This window comes from Urocitellus parryii, chromosome 8 (genome assembly GCF_045843805.1).
Source record: "Urocitellus parryii isolate mUroPar1 chromosome 8, mUroPar1.hap1, whole genome shotgun sequence".
NCBI classification, from domain to species: Eukaryota; Metazoa; Chordata; class Mammalia; order Rodentia; family Sciuridae; genus Urocitellus; species Urocitellus parryii.
In genome coordinates, this window is record NC_135538.1 from 132,911,089 (window position 1) to 132,930,889 (window position 19,801).

Below are 19,801 nucleotides of genomic sequence, written 5' to 3' on the forward strand. Positions count from 1 at the left end.
TTAGTGTGAAATACTTAGAAATAAATTTCTTGAAATATATATAAGACCTGTACACTGAAAACTACAATCATAGCTCAGAGAAAGGACATAAAAAAAAGAAAAGATGAGAATGTACTCATGGATTGGAAAGTTGCATATTGTTAACATGTCAATTCCCCCTGAATTAATCTATTGATGAATGCAATTCCAATCAAAATCTTGGCAGCCTTTTCATAGAAATCTAGAAGCTCATTCTAAAATTTACATGGAAATGTAAAGGACCTAGTATAAATCTATTTAAGCAAATTAGAAAATAAGGAAAAAGTTGAAAGCTTTAAACTACATTAAGACATTTTTAAGCTCCAGTAATCAAGATCATGTTGTAGTAAAATTAAGGAGATATATAGATATTTACAAATGTGTCTATGTCATATAGACATGTGGAAGAGAATAGAGAATCCAGATATAGACCCACACATGTACAATGCATTACTTTAAAACAAATATGCTAAGACCATTCTATGGAGCAATTTATTCTCTTCAACAAATAACCATCAGACAACTGGACATGAATATGCAAAAATGTGAATCTCAATGTCTGGTGAGCGACCAGCACGCTAGCTTCATACTAGAGGTTCAAAGCATAGAAGTTAACTAGTGGGATCAAAATAAACACACATAAACTCAATTTACCTTTTTCTTGACCAGGTCAGAGACGGCCCCCTCTGGCTCCTGCCTGGAGCCACCCGGTGGGGTAGCGAGGTTTACACAGGAGACTAGCAGGAGAGAGAGACAGCACGCCAGGGAGTGGATTTTTATTGGGGAACAAGAATTTCAGGGGCAAATTCCATCCAATGAAGGTCGAGGGGGACAGCATTCTAAGGTCAGGGTCAGTGATTGGTGTCTGGGTCAATGGTCAGTCACACCCCCACATGGACGGGCTCTCGCACCTAAAAAGGGTGGGCATTAGTTCTGACGTAGCTTGGCCAGAATGCCTCACACCAAGTCAGGGAGGTGCCCAATCACGTGCGAGAATGGCTTCCCACAATTATTGAGGTAGTCAGGTTAACTCAAGTGTGTGGCAAGATGTGAGGTGCCAGGAAAGCACAGCATAACAAGTATGCACCGCGTGTGAAATGAGTAGGAAATACATTTGGGGACAGCTAGGAAATCTTTGCAAACTATCCTATGGCATCTGTACTGCCTTCATCCTAAATACAACAGGAAATCAAGACAGCCTATTATTTGCTAGGATCCTGGTTCCGTGGTACAAATGAGTGGGCAGTACGGGGACAGCTGAGTGTGGTGCATTATGAGGTCATGCCTGCAAGTGGTTCAGAAGGTTTAGGACCCTGTCCTCAATTTTGTAACTGATTCATGTATAGGCCCTTCCTTATGGAACTATAGGGGGAATTTGAGGACAGTGAAAGAGGGGAACTCTCCATACAGAGGAAGTACAACCCTTAGGGAGATGAGAGCCTGCCACAGAACAGAAGGGTGTTAGTTTTGTTATGCTTAATGAAGAAGAGGAAGGGGTGATCAGCACAGAACCTCGGTAAACAGGCTGCACAACATCCCATAATTGCTATGCCTGTGGCTGCTGCAGCCTCAGTGCCTTCTTCATTCACCTCCACGACACTCTTGTGCACAACATTGGACAGACACAGGTCTGTCTCAGTTGACATGGCAGACAAGTCAGCCTGGCCCTGTTGGAAGGCATCGACCATTCCCAGACGCTGAAGCACAGACTCCATGTCATAATCCTCCTGCAGTTTAAATCTAGGAAGGAAAACTTCCACTTCAATATTCTTCATAGAGGCTGCCTTGGTCCAGGCTATGAATTTGTCAAAAGTCAGGTTATTTTCCACCTGAAAGACCAGAATCACAGGTCCACATTCAGACTTCAGTGCGTATCTACAGACCACACAGACATTTGCATGAACATTCCATGTTGACTGTCCACACAGGATGGGCGGCTTCTTCAGCTGCCTGAAAGCTTGTGAGGGCTCTGACCTGTCCACCCCCCACGTGCTATCCCATATGTGACTTCCCTGCAGGAAGACTGTGGCTGCCCCTCCTTATCCATCCACTGTGGATGTGTCATTCTGACAGGTGTCCACGCCCAGTGGATGGTGCTCATCTAGTGGTATTTGTTGGTTTGAACGAGGCTTAGTTTTGAAGACAATGAACCATTGCTGGTAAGAAAAAAAGACTGGAAAAGGAAGGGCTCTCAGTGTGAGCCCCTCCAGGAGAGGATATCTGCCTAATGTGGGATGTGACACTGTTTGTGGAAGTTCATTGTCCCAGTTGGGAGCTGGACAAAGGAAGAGCCCATAGGGTGGCTCTGCTTACAGACTCCTTAGGTCATCCCTTTCCACTGCCACCATTGAGAGGATGGTTGACTCTCTCTCTATAGGGATCATACCACAAGGAAGCAAGGAGGACAGGGATGGGCCATCTGGGGCTGTCTCTGGTTCCGCCATCTGAGCATTGGATCTCATACCTCCCTAAGTGCCACCATTCTCCCCTTCCTGCTTTGTTAGGTCAAAGTGTAGGGTTGTCTCAATCTCTAGCATAGGTTCTTAGAATTTAAATATGATGCTGACAATGGTGATGCCCATGAAACCCATCTGGAGAGAGTTTACTGTTTGTCAGGCAACATGCTAAGTTGTTACAGAAGCTGCCCCCACTGTTTCCTCCCAACACCACTATCAGGCTCACATCACCATTTTCCAATTCTAGCAATGAAAAAGCTGAGGCTGAGTTGGATTATGTCATTGGAAGGGCCTCACATAGAGTAAAGTGGAAGCCAGTCTTGAACAAAACTGTGCTCTGCAGGCTGAGTTTGTAGGCATCACTCACTTGAAGGGCTAACACAAAAGTCGGAAATGGTGGTGCAGCTTTCATGAAAAAGAGCCAACAGCATAACCACATTCTTGCCTCAGAAATTCTGAGTGCAAAGGACTGCAGCCCCTCCTGACTCACCGAGCTGAGATCCACACCATCGTCTGGGAGCAGAATGATCATGCTCAGCTCCTTGCTGGCGTAGGGCAGCTCCAACACCTGTGTTTGCACCTCATTCACATAGCCGATGTTAAAATAGGCTTCCTGACACATCATCTGCACTGGTCTTTCCTCCTTCTGGAAGGGATGAATAGATGAGCACAGAATTTAAAACAGTACAAAAAGGGGCAAGAAAACTATTAAATGAATGGTGATCCAGCACTGCTAAAAATTAATAGTTATCTAAAATATGCCTTTCCAAGAGGGGGAGGAGTTAATGCATTCAAGCTTCCTATTGCATTAAATTTATATTTTAAGGGATTAGGGAGTTAGGTAAACTACTTTTATTTCTGCTTTAATTGAAGTCATACCTATTATGAGACTAAGTCTTTTACAACTCATTTTTAATAATAGAAAGAAAGAAATGTTGAATTAATGATGATAGGTTATTATTAACAAGAACTCAAAGGAAAGCTTATTTTAGTTTTAAAAAATTGATTAAAAGGCTGGGTTGTAGCTCAGTGGTAGAGGAGAAGCACAAGGCCCTGGGGTTGATTCCCAGCAATGAAAAAGCATAAAACAAAACACATCAAAAAATCTTAAATAAAAAATATGTATAATCACATTCCCTTGTTCCAGCCTGTCCCATATTTGACACATGTGTGTGTATGTGTGTGTGTGTGTGTGTGTGTGTGACCTATTTTTTGTTTATTATCTAAGCACCTGGGTTTACAGAAACCTATAGTTTCCAGAATTAATAGTAGCAATACATGCATAAGAGTTATCAGAAGTAGTAAGGCCTGTAAAGGTTACAAACAATCACACACAACAAGTATTGTTTTTTCATATAATATTTAGTGAATTTAAAATTCATTAAGAGAGATGATAAATTTGAAATTATTTTTAACCATTTATATCTTACAAAGTTAAAATTTTCTATTCAATTTCTTCACCAGACTAGCATGATATTATAAAGATTCTCCCTACCTGGTTTATTTTAAAGGGCATTTCACAGGTGCATGTTTTGTCAAATGGCTCGTCCCATGTTCCTTTGAAGTAGATGGCATTGACAAGAACCAGCCTGGCCTGCTCATCAATCAAGTTAGGTGGCAGCACCTCTTGAATTTTTCCTTTTAGGTTAAAGCAGAGACTATCAGTTGCTTTTTATGAACCCGTGGTGAGTAAGCATGACACGATGTCTTGGAGTCCAATTGGGTTTCAAATATGGTGTTCTGATGGTTATGTACAAAGTTAAAAATTCTGGCTATGAGTGGTATTGATGACAACAGACACTGGGAAGAGCCACCAAGTTGAAGATGGCGAAAGACTTCCAAGTCACTGGAGGAAAGCAGGTTGGGACAAAGCAGAAACTTGACAAGCAACAAAGGAGAGAGGGGCTGGGTAGGAGCTGACATTACCTGCTACGGGTAAGAGCAGTGTCAGGTCTAAGGCCCTGTGGTCAGGCCCAGTTCTAACATTGTACAGCTACCTGGCAACATTCCTGGGGCAGCCAGAATGGATGGCTCCACACAAGGGGCACAGGAGGAGTTTCTGGAAACTATTGGAAAAGATATTATGATTGCATCCTCCTGGTATCCCTGGAACAGATAATGATTTGGGTAGGTGAAGGTATTTCCTTCTTACCCTGGATATCAAAGGGTATGTTTCCAAGGAACTAAGAATATTACTTGCTAATTTGCTGCCTCAAGAGGGCACAAAAATAAAGATTCTAAGAAGAAACTGAGGAAAGAAATACCTCTATTTTTTACCATTTCATTTGTTAGCAGAAATACTGATGTTGTTAGTGGTACAAGTGTCTGAATGGTTCAAACATCAAACCTTCATTGATCTTGGGGGTGTTCTTAGTCTGTGCAATGAATCAGCCATGTGGCTCAACATCAGGCTCTGTGGTTGACTAATGTAGTATAGGCTTCTCAAGTCTCATGAAGGGCACTTAAGTGAGAGATAGGAAAGAAGCAGTAGAAATCAGGTTCACATGTAAAAGTGGGAGGAATGCAGTCCAAAATGACCCCAGGAAGAGGAGGGCCAAGGGCATGACTTGGAGAAGAGCTGGCCACTCATCTTCCCCCAGAGAGGACAGTCAGCTGCCATGGGAACATTACAGGACAGTGACAGTATGTTGTAATGTAAAGTATTACATGGGAAATCTGGCCTATGAGGTTTTTTTTTAACACTTTTATCAGTCACTCTGGTTCCAGGAGAACTGATAGCATTAATCCTCTGGTTTTGAAAACCTGAGCATTGATCAGATTTTCCGTGAGCCACTAAGGTTCACACACACCATGAGGCTCAGCCAGGCAACCTTGCTCTGACCTCCTGCAACACCAGTGACATTAGCAGTCAGGAGATGGGGGAAACTAGGGGAGGACAGGACAGAGCTGGGGTGGAAGGAGAGGGGAATGACTCATAATTCTGACCTTTTGTCTCTTTTGAGACCCAGGTGTTTATATGCTCCCTGGACTCCTCTGTAGCTTCAGCAAAGGACAGCAGCTCCAGCTCCGCATGGTAGAACTGAAGACAGGACTCCTTAAATGTCTTTGGAGAGAAAAGTGTTCAGTGAGGCCATGTTGCTAAATAAAAAAATGTCAGTGAGCTTCAAAACATTCTCAATGCCAGCTATATGCTTTTTTAAAATTAAAAAGAGCAGACAGATCTTTTAAATATGATCACATCTTAAGCTACTAGATGTTGAAATAACTAAGTTTGTAAGGAAGTATGTCCTGAGCCCTGAATAACCTGAGATATATACATGAAATAAAATAAAATTTAGATATGGTATAATTTGAAACAATGCAGGTATGATTATAGAATCAGGGGTCTTAAAAAAAAATTACCATAAGTTTCTCAACTTCTCTAGATTTTGTGTCATTGTTTGCTTGTTTTTGAAGCACTGGGGATTGAGCCCAGGGCCTTAAGCATGCTAGGCAAATGTTCAATCAAGCAGCTATGTCCCAAGGCATTGTTTTGTTTTTCTTTTTTCCAATTCTTTTTTGGTACCTGGATTGAACTCATGTGCACTGGACTGCTGAGCCACCTCGCCAGCCAAATTTTGTATTTTATTTAGAGACAGGGTCTTATTGAGTTGCTTAGCTCCTTGAGTTGCTGAGGCTGGCTTTGAACTCATGATCCTCCTGTCTCAGCCTCTTGAGCTTCTTGCACATGTGCCACTGCACCAGTCGTTTTGTTTTTGAGATAAGGGTATCACTAGGTTGCCCTAGCTGGTCTCTTACTCTCCATCCTTTTGCCTCAATGTACTAAAAGAGCTGCTACACTTTCTCAGTGTGCCATCCTGTCTGGTCTGCATGGTCTGTCTTGGGCAATGTAAATCACCAGGTATTTTAAATACGACTTTTTATTGTTCTACTGACTCAACTTACTGAGAGGAAATCACAGGTCTTCTCTCCAAAGAGTCTGTTGGCTGTTGTAAGCAAGTACTTTGAGCCAGGCTTGTTCACTTGGGTGAGAAGCATCTGGAAGCCCTTATGGATGTCTTCTTCTGTGTTTAAAGACAGTGCCTGTGAAGGAAAGCAAGAGAAAACTATCAATTTTGATCTCAGTCTTAAATAGAATTTGCATGTAATTTTTTTGTCTCAAATACTGTATGAAATTATCCTTTGTGAGGAAGTAGTTTCTAATTGAGATGTGACACTAGTGGGATAGGTGGATAGAGGGACCAGGAAACTGGTAAGTAAAAGATATGGCTCTTCCGCTTGCACAGAGCTCTCTGCATAGTTTATAGATGAGCAATGGAAGAAAAATGAAAGGGCAAGAGAGGTTCAGATAAGGGACTATTCTTAAGTCTTGCATCACAGGGACAGGATAAATAGAGGAAAACTTTCCTCTATAATTCCCCCCCCCCCCCAAAAAAACATGTAAAACTAAAAATCCATGAAAAAATTGGACAGGAATGCAATCATAATGATAATCTTCAAAAGGAAATGAAAGTAAAAAATGAGCAGTGTGATACATATGAACAAAACAGAATACTTAAAATAGTATGCTATAGAGATTATATATATATATACACGCACACATATATTTTATGATACTTCATATTTCATAAAATGTGTCACATACTAATTCATAAAATAGTTTTAATTGACTCTGAAAGACAGAAAATACACAGTTTATATTCAATGACCTCAGCGTAGGGAACTAAATGTAAATAACACTACAAATAAAATACCAACACCATGGAAATTAAACTATGAAGTAACTATTTCAAACAGTTTCTAAATAAATGATTGTCAAGAATTACTTGAAATACTATTCTAAACATGTAACAGATGATTTAGCAAATGATCAAAACAAAAGTTATATTGGAACTGGGGATGTGGCTCAAATGGTAACTTGCTTGCCTGGCATGCGTGGGGTGCTGGGTTTGATCCTCAGCACCACATAAAAATAAAATAAAAATGTTGTGTCCATCAAAAACTATAAAATAAATATTAAAAAATTCTCTCTTCCTCTCTCTCTCTCTCTTTCTCTTAAAAAATTAATAAAAGTTATATTACCAGAAGGTAATATAACATTCCACAAAATGTAAGTAAAAACAGCATTAATTGTTGTCATATTGCCAAGGAAATAATGAAATAGCAAAATTTCCAACTCCTGATGTTAGAAAAGGTACAGAAAAATTACTAAGGAATTTAGGGAAAAACTTAAAATAGTCAATAAGCCTAAGATCTGGTTCTATGAAAGAAAGTACACATGTCCACGCAAAATAGACAGACATCAGCAAGAAAAAAAAATTAAAAGTACTCAGAATACAAGTTATAAGTGAAAAAGAGATTATCCAGAAATGCGTACAGATGAATTGTTAATAAATGAAAGCTAAATTATTTTCATCAAAGTGTAAATTATGAATTGCCAAGTGAATATACAGAGATGTGGACATGGGTAAAAGTTGCTCAATGGGCACTGAGTTACAGATAGGAGCAAGAGATTTTGGTGGCTGCTGCACAGTAGGTTTGACTCAGAGAATGAAAATATAGGGTACATTTCAAAAAATTGCAAGAAAAAAATATTGTATGCTTTCACCACAAAGAAATGATAAATGATTGAAGTGATAGATATGTTTACCTGATTTGAACATTACACAATGTACATATGAATTAAAACATCACATAATACTAACCCTGTAAATATGTATAATTTTTATGTTTCTGGGTATCAATTAAATAGTTATTTCAATTTTAAAAAGTGTCCCCCAAGGAATCTAAATATACAGATATACAAAGAAGAAACAATAAAAGAAAAGATTCTTGAAAGCTGTAGATGATCTTTGGAGGGAATTTTTTTTTCTAAAAATATTCAACAGCTATATTTCTCATGCCATACACAGTGTCCTATAACATGGAAAAAGATAAAAAGCAACTAAATTCATTTCATCAAGTTTATAGATTATTAAGAAGAAAATCTGTCATAAAAGAACAAAAAGCCACTGAATTATAGGTTGTAAATGTGTTAAGATGGCAAATTTTATATGTGTATTTTACCACAATTGGAAACTAAAAGCAATTTCACCTGAGACTGTGATATCATTATGATAATAATAGCTAACTCATGTTGAACATTTGCTTTAGATGAATTATCTCACTGAATCCTCCCATTAATTGAAAGAACATTTTGCAAAGAAAAATACAGTGGGTCATCAAAGTATAAAAATTAAATACAAAATGTGGACATGAGACTGGAAGAAAGTGTCTCTCATTCTCAGAGAGCTGCCTCTGCAGAGTGAGTCCTTAGGGACTTTTAATTGTTTTTCTACTTTCCTTTTAAAAGCTTTTTTTTTTTTTTTTTTTTTTTTTTTTTTTGTAATAATGGTGTCTTACCACTTACAACATGAAGGAAAACAAATAACCTTTAAGGAGATTTCTGCAGCCTTACAGTTTCCCTTCCGTCTATCAGCAGTAAAGTGTCATAAGCATGTGCTTATCATCCAGTTGAACCCTGGAGGTATGCAGATCTCCCAAGTCACATCTGATAAAGTCACAGGCAATAGTTCTCTTTTTGAAATATATGTACTAGATCATCCTTTTCTGTAGTTACCAGAACGTCCTGTAACTTAATGCCCATTGACCAACCTTTCCCTCCCTTCTTGTTTCTTCACTTTCATTTGGAAATTCATAATTCACACTTTGTTGGAAAGGGGCTCTCAGTGGGCATAAAACCTAGAAAAAAAATCCCAAGACTTAGGCAGAGAGAACTTCCTCTATGCATAAACCTTCACTCCTTTATCAGAGCAGCGAAATTATTAAAACAAGCAGACATCACTGAAAAGGGTCCTCCAGGAAACAGAAAGTCACCCTGCATCATCAGTGCCTAAAACTCCCATCATAAAGGTGTGAGCAGGGGTAGAGCTCAACAATGACACAAGTATTTAGGCTTTTCCTCAGGCACCTGTCTCCCCCACAAAAAAACCCCCCAAAACAAACAAAAAACCCCACCAAAAAACAACAACAAAAAAAACAACCTTAAGAGACAGTGACTGATTTGTAATCATTTCTAGATGTTCACTGAATGCTTTTTCATTATAGCTACTCAGGTCTCCATGGTCTATAGAAGTGAATAAGAACACACCTGTTAATCTTCCTTTGATTATTTTGTTTATCTCCCCACTCACCAAGGCAGGTTGGTAGATAAACAAAGCAAAACTTATTAACCTTGCTCATCAATGAATAATTACAGTTGCAAACGTTTACTCCAATAAAAAATAGATATTAGCAACCCAGGACCTCAGGCATGCTAGGCACATGCTTTACCTGTGAGCTATAGCCCAACTTCTCATTGTCATTTTCTAAACAAATTGCAAGGCAAACTTTTGAGAGTCTCCTCCAGTTTATTAATTGGGGAAACTAACCCTGCCATCCCTCAAAAAATTTCACTGGAGGAGACTCCTCGCCTTTCTCTCTTCCTGCACCCCTCTCCCTGAAATGGTCCAGGCTCACCCCTCCTTCCTCACCAGTTCTGGAAAAGCTCATGGAGAGATCAGAGACAAGCCTTGCAGACCAGTACCTCTTCCAGAGTGACAGGAAAGCTTACCTGAGCCATCTGGACCTTGGTGTTGCCCTTTGCCCCCAGGAGGACCATGGCCAGGGCAGAGGAGATGCTCAGGGGAGAAAAAAACACATTTTGTGAAGGTCTGTCTTGACACAGCATCTTCAAAACCTGGCAGGCAAAGGTGCCATTTGCTTCAGAAACAGAATCCATGATGCAGGGTCTGGGGGCAAAGAAGACAGAGAAACACAGTGAAATGGGGCTCAGAACACTGTGTGTGGTCTCTGTCAGGCTTTCACTTTTCTAGTGAACACAGCTATGGAAGTAGATTATTCATGTGAGGAAGGGGCTGGTCTCTGTAGAGCAACACACTGGCAAGGCATGGAAGAGCAGAAAAGCATGCATGACCTGTCAGCAGGTGACAAGTCAAAGCAAGAGCAGGGAGGTGGTAGGTGTGAAGCCAGAGGAGGTGGAGTGAAAACACCAGTGGGCAGCTCTATGCAGTAAGGCCCTCCCTCACCAGGGGCTGGCCTTAAACCTTGGGAAACCTCCCTGACTCCTTCCCATTTCTCCAAGGTCCCCCCAAACCTATTGTCCAGGCCTGCCTTCAGACCCCTCCCAAATCTTTCTACCCCACTCCACTTCTCCAGCCCTTGTGACCCTGTGCCTAGTCCAGACCACCTGCCTCCTCTCCAGAGCCTCTGACCCCCTGCCCCTGAGCTCTCCATTTCGATCAGCCCTTGCTCACTAAAATGCAATTCAAGTGGCCTGGGGAGCCTCAGAACTTGGGCTCCCCCATCAGGACCCCAGATGGACAGACACATAGCATCCTGAGAAGGAAGTATTATCTTGATCCTATGACCTTCCCTTAAATCTCCAGTGGACCTGGAAATAAGCTCAAAAATGCCTTTTCTAAATGGCTTCCCATCTGCCTGGCCCCATCCCCTGCTCCAGCCTCCCACCTCTCACAGCCTCCACCTCTACCCTCCCTGATCCCCCCATCACCTCTGAGCCTTGAAAAACAGTGATATATAACTTAAAAGACTCCCTACACCATTCCTGTCACCAGGATCAAATCACTCCCTCCTCCCTCCTAGGCTCAGCACCAGGAGACCTCTGATGTCCTCCTCCAGAGCTCCCCACTTCCCCACCCTGACTCTTCACTCCTTATTGTAATACTTTGTCTCTTCTATTGTTGGACCCACAAGACTGGCTGCTCCTGCAGGAAAGGTGCCTGGTATCCTGAGTCTAAGCACCTGGAAGTATGCTCAGGAAACAGCAAGAACTCCATCAATTAGGGGGGAATCTCAGATGAATAAAGGGTGCTGGGATTTTGAATTGGAGACTGGAGATTTTAAAAGCACAGTGAAAGGTAAGGCAGAAGTCATGCTGTGACTCCCTGTGGAGAGAGGAGAGGGGACAAAATAGGGCCATTAGGAGGGAGCTGTGTTGGAGCTTGAACCCCCACCAGGATGAGGGCCAGGGCCAGCCAGGGGCAGGTAAGAGGCAAGCAGAGAAGCAGGAGGCTGAGCAGCATCTTTGTCTTCTTGGAATTGCACTGCACTGCTCTGGGACCAGCTCCTGCCTTCTGAGATTGTCTTGTTTTGCTCAAGTTCCGTGTTCCAGGATCCCACCTCCCATCTGGGGCCTCAAGTTTCCAAAACTTGGTAGCATCAGGTTCCCCTGGTAAACCCCGCCCCGCGCAGAGAAACTCTCACCTGCCACCTTCTGTACCAAGGCCTCTTCTACTTGCAGTGCCTGGGGATAAGGACCTCTGAATGGCAGGACCAGGACCCTGATGCTGCAGCCAGGCGGGTTCAGCCTGGACACTCAGCACTAGCAGAGATCTTTAATCAGCCCTGTTTGGCCGCAGGAAATTTCTGGGGAGGTGTCCTGGGTGACCTGCGACTCTGCCAGGATAGGCAGGAATGAGTCACTATCCCCTCCTCCTACCACTGGCCTCGCCTTGGTGACCCACCCCTTTGCGCTTCTGCACCTCGCCGCAAGCTGGAGCTGTTGTGCACTGCATTGTCAGGGAAACCGAAAGAAAAAACTAATAAATCAACAGGAAGAGGCTGGAGCTGGGGAAGGACACAAAACCTTGAAGTCTGGGCTTTCCTGCTTCCAGAAAGAAAGGCAGAATGAGAGGCTGGGATTTTAGGGGAGGAAAGTCCTGTAAGTGTGAGCTCCTGCCTGACAGGAAGGAGGGATTCAGCTGGATGGATGTGTCTGTTTCTCTTACAGGCTGTTGGTGGGAATGTAAATTAGCTCCATCAGTATGGGAATGGTAGGGAGGTTCCTCAGAAACTAAAATAGGACTACCGTTATGATTCAGTTATACTGCTCTTCTCCGTGTGAAGGAATCAAAGTCAGCATAGTACAGAGACAGCTGCATCCCCACGTTTATCCCAGCACTGTTCACAAAAGCCAAGTTATGGAATGAGCCTAGGTGCCTGTTAGCAGTTGAATGGATAAAGAAAATATTATATATATATATATATATATATATATATATATACATACACACACACACACACATATATATATATATATTCATATATGTGCATATATATGGCTGAATTTATTCAATCATAAAGAACAAAATAAGTTAATTTGCAGGAAAATGGATGAAACTGGCTATCATCATTTTAAGCAAAATAAGTTAATCTCAGGAAAGCAATATCTCACTTTTTTCTCTCGTATGTGGAATGTAGGGGGCAATAAAAAAAGACATGAAACTAGGAACTAATAGAGAAGGGGAATAGGACCAGAGGTATGGCATGGGGTGACAAGAGAATTTAAGAAGTAGGGTGGATCTAGTGAAAATATGAATATGCTTGTATGAAACTGCAACAGAGAAACCCATTTTTTTTGGTATGATTTCTATTCACTCGTAATATTTTTGGTATGCTTTCTATCCACTCATAATTGTTTTAAAAATGTTTTTAAAAACTGTTGGTTCTCGCTCCTCCCCCACTAATTAGTACTAGTCCTGGACCCTCATAGGGAACACAAGTGTCCTAACTCTTAGCAACTGAGCTCTTTTCCAACTTCTGGTGCTCAGGCTGTGGTGCTGGTATATAATCAGCTCTACCCTTCTCTGGCAATGTGAGAGAAACAGAGACTGAGTCCAATGGCTCAGGACATAACTTGTGTTCATCAGGAGGTGCAGAGCAGCGACCACTTTAAGCAAGTTGATTTAGTAGTTCATGTCATCCAAGAGCCACACTCTTCCCTGTCCCTCTTTGTATCAGCTTCATCTTCAGGCTGGAAGCAATTGGAAATATTTCATGTTGACATGTTGTTGTCCCCAGGAGGAGAACAGACCAAATGACTTTTCCTCTGAAGCAGGGAACCTTTCCCAGAAGCTGGTCCATGAGCAGATCACCCCACCTGTTTCAAATTAATGAAAATTAGTGTTCTCTCCTGAGGGCCAGAATTAAGATGAGGCAAGACAGATGTTTACCACCAAACATTTAGGAGGCACACTTTCTTAAAATTTTAAGGAGGCCCCAACTCTAGGTCCTCCTTAATTTTTCTTTTCTAATAACATCTTTATTCTCTGGCCCATGCCTGTAATCCCAGCAGCTAGGGATGTAGAGGTGGGAGGATCTAGAGTTCAAAGCCAGCCTCAGCAATGTAGTGATCCCCTGTCTCAAAAAATAAAAAGGGCTAGGGATGTGGCTCAGTGGTTAAGCACCCTTGACTAAAATCCCCAGTACCCCCAAATAAATAAATAAATAAATATCAAATAACACCTTTTAAATATATAACATGCACATCATAAAATTGAAAAGAAGTATTCTGAGACATCCTGAATTAAGTTACCAGCAGGATGGAGGAAAGAAAAAGTAAGAGTTTAACTGATAGTTTCAAGCTTAACCAAGAAAGAAAAGTAAAACTGCCTCACATTCCTTTCCCATATTTTCAAGATTAGCCATCATGACTAAATTCCATCCTGCTTATAGACTCAACCAACCAAGAAACTACAGAATCTTGTCCGTACTTATTCTCTTCCGCTCCCAGGTCTCTGTGTACTTCATGTTGTCCTGTCCCTCTCCTCTCTAGCCAATGTAGGGTTCATGAAAGTAATCTGTTGCTGAGGTCCAGCCCCGGAGCGGGTAGTGAGGGTCCAGGATGGTCCTGAAGGAGGAGTGGCATAGGGGAAAGAAGAAGAGTCTGGATGACAGGTTGCAAGTTAGGAGCAACCTCCAGAAGACATCTCATGCTGCCTCTGGAGGGACCTTTATTTTTATACCTTTTTTGCAGGTGTTTTTTCAGGTAGATAATGGATAGCTTCAAAGCCTGAAACTCTCTTGATTTACATGATTTTAAAGAATTACAATCTTTTCTGACATACATTGATTACCTAAGATATTGAGTGCCTTGTTCAAAATATTTTTCTTTAACCTTAGTCAATTATGATTAAGCTTTTAGGTTTTCACCTCCACCACTAGGTGCTAGGGGATGCAACTAGACTACATGACTCCTGACCTATTATTCACTTCTAACTTTAAAGCATACCTATAATTATTTCATTAACCTTTAACTTTAAAGCATACTTATGATTATTGGTAAACTTTCTTACTTCTAAACTAAAATCTCAGTAAAACACACTTAACATAGTGAAAGCCTATTATTTAAAAGCCTACTACTCTGAAGTGCCTCTAAAATATATCTATGTTAATTTTACATTATTCTATTTTAATTTCCAAGATAATTTTCTTTTTTCATATGACCTGTTCAACTGCTTTCTTAAAGAACTTCCTTGATCCTTGGTCAAAGCACACCAATTCTTATGTCTTTGTAATCTTTAACTAAAGGGCAGGCTTCACACCTCAACCCATTTGTCATTTATATTAACTGTGTGTTTTTCAGTTTCATCATAAGTTTCTGCGTAAAGCAAAGGAGGGTCTATTGGTTGGGGAATGTATTTTTATTAGCCTCTTGTCCTCGAGGAGGTACCATAAGCTACATACAGTGTCCTTGTACTGTTGGCACAGCAATTGTTTTTCTGTACCTGGGCTGTTTTACAGGTTGTGGCTTTAGGATGGGGTTGGGGGTGGGGCTAGTGTAAATTGTTAACCATGAGATAAATATTTCTTGTTGCTTAGGCTTGAGGAATAACACCATTGTTTATATCCTGAGAGACATTGAAATGCACCTCATGGCATGTCTCAATTGTATCCTTAGTCTCATTCTGGGAATTTTCCTGCAATCTCAGGCAATACGTCCTTTTATTATTGATTAACATATGCCCTGTTATCCATATCATGAGTATCATAAACAAGACACTTAATATTCCTAATGGTTCTGGTTTCCAAATGGCACGGCCTTGCCTCAGCATCCCCCACGCTGTGACCCTGTCAGACAACGGGTGCAAGAACGCCTTCACTAGTCTGTGCCTGCTCTCTGGATTTTTATTATACAATATCCTTAGATCCAGTGGCCATTTTTCCAGATGCTACTTAGCAATGCTGCTGGTGACTTAGGGAATTTGCCCTAGGACCAGGCTAACAACCTGCACAGCTGTATAACACCATTTATTTCAGAGATGTCTCCATCTCAAAATTTTGCTTTAATAATATTTGTTCCTTTAAAGCATATAATTCAGTATATTCATAAAGCTGTACAACTGTCACCACTGTCTAACTCCAGAATATTTTCATTACTTCAAAAACAAATAGGCTACTCATTTCCCTCCCTCCGTCTCCTCAGAGCCCTAGAACCACTACTCCATTTTTTTTTTCTCAGTGCATTTGCCTACTGAGAACATGTCATGTAAGGAGTCATGATGTGGTATTTTACCACAGCTTTGAGTTGTCTTTCCTGATGAGTCATGATGTCAAACTTCTCATGTGCTTTTTAGCTTATTATCTATCTTTCTCTAAGAAATGCCCATTCAAATGCTTTTGCCTAGTTTTAAAATGGTTTAGGACTTATTTTACTTTTGAGTTTTTTAACATCAGGTTTTAACTACACGAGTTCTGCTTATTTCCTCATCTCTGTGGTGAATTCTAAATTTTCCCAGAGTTAAAATACTTATCCATTCTCTAACGTGTCAGGTGACTGACTGTACCACCTCTGTGAGACAGAGACTGATGGACCCATCTCCCCCAACTCATGCACTTGGGAAGCCTCTTCCTAGAGTCTGAGTCTTTTTTCCTATCACCTTTACCTGTTAAGATGACTGCTTCTTTCATGTGTCTTATTCAAGGTCCTTTATTCAGAATTGATAAATCCAGCATTGATTGATTAACTAAAGACCCTTTCTCAGGGCTGATCAGTTCCACAGATTGAAGACACCTTCCATTTGTGTTTGTACTTCATTTGTTTCTTTTTACAGAGTGACATGTCCTAACATTGGCCCCCAAGATCTACGATGGCCTGATGGTTGAACTGTTTAGGTGCCTCAGCACCATTGAAACTGAGTACCATGACTTAGTGCATCTTCAATACCACAGACGGTTTTTATGATAAAGGAAAGAGGTTCATTTTGGCTCACAGTTCTGGTCGAGGGTCAAGGGTCTTTACCGGGCAATGGCCGACTTAAGGGCAAAGTCCCAGTGCAATGCAAAGTATCCACGGCAAGAATCGCGGAGCACACTAGACACATGGCCAAACCAGCTTTTATATCGGACCCACTCTCAATCCATTAACCCTTAGTTAACTTGGTTTTATGGATTAATAACTTTGTTTATTAGGTTGGAGCCTAATCACCTATTAAATGTCCCACTGCTTAATATTGTACACTGAGAATTACATTTCAACATGAATCTCAGAGGGCACGGATAAGCCCTACTCAAACCCTAGAGAACTATTAGGAATATTTGTATTTCTGTTAACATAGGTAGTGTTTCCCTTGGGACTGAGCAATGATTTCCCCCATTTATTCATGGAATTTTTACTACTTATGCCCTCTTAAGACAGTATATTAGCAAATTAAATCTTAAATTGTTGACAATGTACCACTATCCAGAGGGGAAAGGAGTATGGGACTATTTTAAGCAGCTTGATATGTATGTAATAGGTATCCCCTAGGGAGAAGGGAGACAGAAGAAATATTTTGAAAAATGATCAATGTCCAAAATTGATAAAACTATAATCCTATTGATCCACAAAACTCAACAATCCCCAAGCACAGAAAACAGGATGAAATATATTCCAAGGCATGTCATAATACAATTGCTCAAAACCAAAATTAAAAAGTGACCTAATAATGCATGACTGGTTTAATGTTAGAAGGTTAAGCAATGTAATTCATCGAATTACCAATCTGGAAGAAAATATGATCATCTTGAAGATACAGAAATAGCATTTGACAAAATTGTACATTCATTCTTATTTTAAAACCCTCATCAAACTAGAAATAGAAGGAAATTTCATAAACCTGATAAAGAGCATCTACTAAAAAACAATAGCTAACATCATAAATAATTTATAAGACTGAGTGCTGTGCTATAGGCTCTACCCAGTGCAATCAAGCAAAAAAAAAAAAAAAAAGAAAGAAAGAGAAAAGGTGATGGGGTATAGGGGGAGACTTTTAAATTGGAAATAAAGATGAAAATATGTCTTTATTAGCTGGAGATAAAATTATATAGGAAATCCAATGTAATCTCTTTTGAAAAGCTATTACTAAGTGACTTCAACAAGTTTACAAGGTTGAAATACAAAAAACACCATATTTCTATATGCTAGCAACAAATACTCAGAAATTGAAATAAAAAATAACACCATTCATAACAGCATCAAAAAGCAGGATATCCTTAGGAATAAACCTGACTAACAATGTACAACACACACACACACACACACACACACACACACACACACACACATATATATATATATATATATATATATATATATACATTAAAAACTACAAAATGACACTCTGATAAAGTAAAAACATTCTAAAAAATGAAAAAACATGTCTGCAGTGGAGTGAGATAAGGAGAAATGGAAAAAGGAATTGCAAAATAGGACTGTTTTGAGTATAATGATTGTGCTCATTTTCTTGATGGTGGTGATGGTTTTACTGGAGCATACAACGTTCACAATTCATTAAGTTGTATATGTTAAAGGGGAAAATAGCCAGTGTCTCATTGGAGGATTCTTCTGCCCAGAGGAATCCAAGCCACCCTAAATAGCCACTCCAAATCTTAATATCTTAAATAATTAAGCCACCCTAAATATTAATATGTCCAATAATTAACAAATAAGAAAACACAAACACTCAGAAATAGATTTACAAAAGCAAAGCCTCTGATAGATCTAGTCTACATGAGTTTCTTAAACTAGACAAAGACCAAATGGCTCCGGCATTTTCTTTAAGGGGGTATATTAAACGTAGGGGTAAGGTTTCAAGGGCAGAGTCTTGCTTCGTGATGTCTTGTGGACATCTTGGCTTCGTGAGATCTTAGGCAGAGCTGGAGGGGGAGGTTCACCTGCCTCAGGTGATCAGTCCCTGAGGGGGTGCTACAGGAAGTTTGCAATGCCAGACCTATCCCCTCAGGAGGTTGGTGTGTGCAACAGTCCACACACAGCCCATGACAGCTTGGGACAGTATATATTAAATATATGAAGTTTATCACATCAATTATACCTCAATAAAAATGAAACTATATATTTTTAAAATTAGAGGTGTAAATGAAATTTAAAAAAATCTTGCAGGTACAAGCTGCGAAGTTCTGTAGATTTATTTTTTGCCAAATCCACTTTGTAAAGCATGTTCCTTGAAATGAATGTGGTCCTGGGGGGGAACATGATCCAGCTTGGTAAATTTTGACTAAGAGCTATTTTGTGAATGGCTTCTTTAACAGGTCACGAACTGTGAGTCCAAGATAAGGACCAGGAGTGGACACTGTGTGCAGCTCAGTTCATAAAAAAGCAGGCAGCAGTTAGTAGCGTAAATGGTAGTGTATGTGGGAGCGAAAATCAGTACAACATTTTGGAGACCAGCTTGGAAAGAAGCTTCAGAATATGCCCAACTTTAATCTCAACAGCACCATTTTCAGGGATTTTTTTTTTTTTAAATACAAAGGATATGAGAAAATATTTAGGACGTTCATAATACTCTAGTATATAATACAAATAATTGTAATTATCCAAGTTGTCCACAAGTTCATTAAATAGATGATGGCAGGTGAGGAGGAAGGGACAGGAAAGTGGGAGGAGCCCTGAGGAGACCAAGGAGGCCCACTGCTTCCTGTTGTCCTTCTTACTTCCTGCAGCAGTGATCTCAAACTCATTCCAACAATTTGGTTAAAACAGAATGTGTTGCTATGAAGTTCTAGGTGTGCAGACACATGCCTCACCCATGGGTATCAAAAAGGCATAGCAGAAACTGGCACTAATGTGGCATCCAGAAAAAAAAAAATCCTGAGAATAAAGAAGATGCAGAGAGAAAATTCAAACAAGTGGCTGAGGCATATGAGGAATTTTTTCGATGCTAAAAATGGGACACGTGTGTCAAAAGTGGCAAAGAAGGTTTCCCTGGTGGAGGAGGTGGTGGAAGTCATTTTCGCACTCCATTTGAATTTGACTTCACATTCCAGAATCCAGATGATGGCTTCAGCAATATTTTGGTGGAAGGGACCCATTGTCATTATAATCGTTTGAAGACCATTTGAGGATTTTGAGGGGTGGGAACCAACAGGGTGCTCTCCAAAGCAGGAATCAAGTTGTGGCTGTTTTTTTCTTTTCTTTTTCTTTTTCTTCTTCTTTTTTTTTTTTTTTTTTTTTTTGCTTTCGGGGGATTACATCATTTGGACATGGATTTTCTTGACTTCAACTTTTC

General features: G+C 40.3%; 1 protein-coding gene and 1 pseudogene across 1 annotated transcript; one reads left to right on the forward strand and one right to left on the reverse strand.

The window, feature by feature from the left end:
* Window positions 1–518: 518 nt before the first annotated feature.
* Window positions 519–11,865, reverse strand: LOC144256577 (serpin B9-like). Its single transcript, XM_077801831.1, has 7 exons — window positions 11,721–11,865; window positions 10,048–10,225; window positions 6,381–6,518; window positions 5,421–5,538; window positions 3,970–4,112; window positions 2,965–3,120; window positions 519–1,847 (listed from the first exon to the last, which is right to left on the reverse strand). Exons 2-7 carry the CDS (start codon window positions 10,213–10,215, stop codon window positions 1,443–1,445), a joined length of 1,128 nt encoding a protein of 375 aa, XP_077657957.1. The 5' UTR covers window positions 10,216–10,225; window positions 11,721–11,865; the 3' UTR covers window positions 519–1,442.
* A 7,411-nt stretch (window positions 11,866–19,276) lies between these two features.
* The window catches only part of LOC113177849 (dnaJ homolog subfamily B member 6 pseudogene), a 60,830-nt pseudogene continuing 60,305 nt past the window's right edge, over window positions 19,277–19,801 (forward strand).

Bases quoted from the DNA above. Each gene is read 5' to 3' on its own strand.
- LOC144256577 (XM_077801831.1), bottom strand. From the start codon at position 10,215: ATGGATTCTGTTTCTGAAGCAAATGGCACCTTTGCCTGCCAGGTTTTG. The intron at 5,539-6,380 runs GTAAGTTGAGTC...TTCTCTCCAAAG, and splicing joins AGACCTGTGATTTCCTCTCA to ACATTTAAGGAGTCCTGTCT. The intron at 4,113-5,420 runs GTCAGAATTATG...TTAACCTAAAAG, and splicing joins GGTCTCAAAAGAGACAAAAG to GAAAAATTCAAGAGGTGCTG.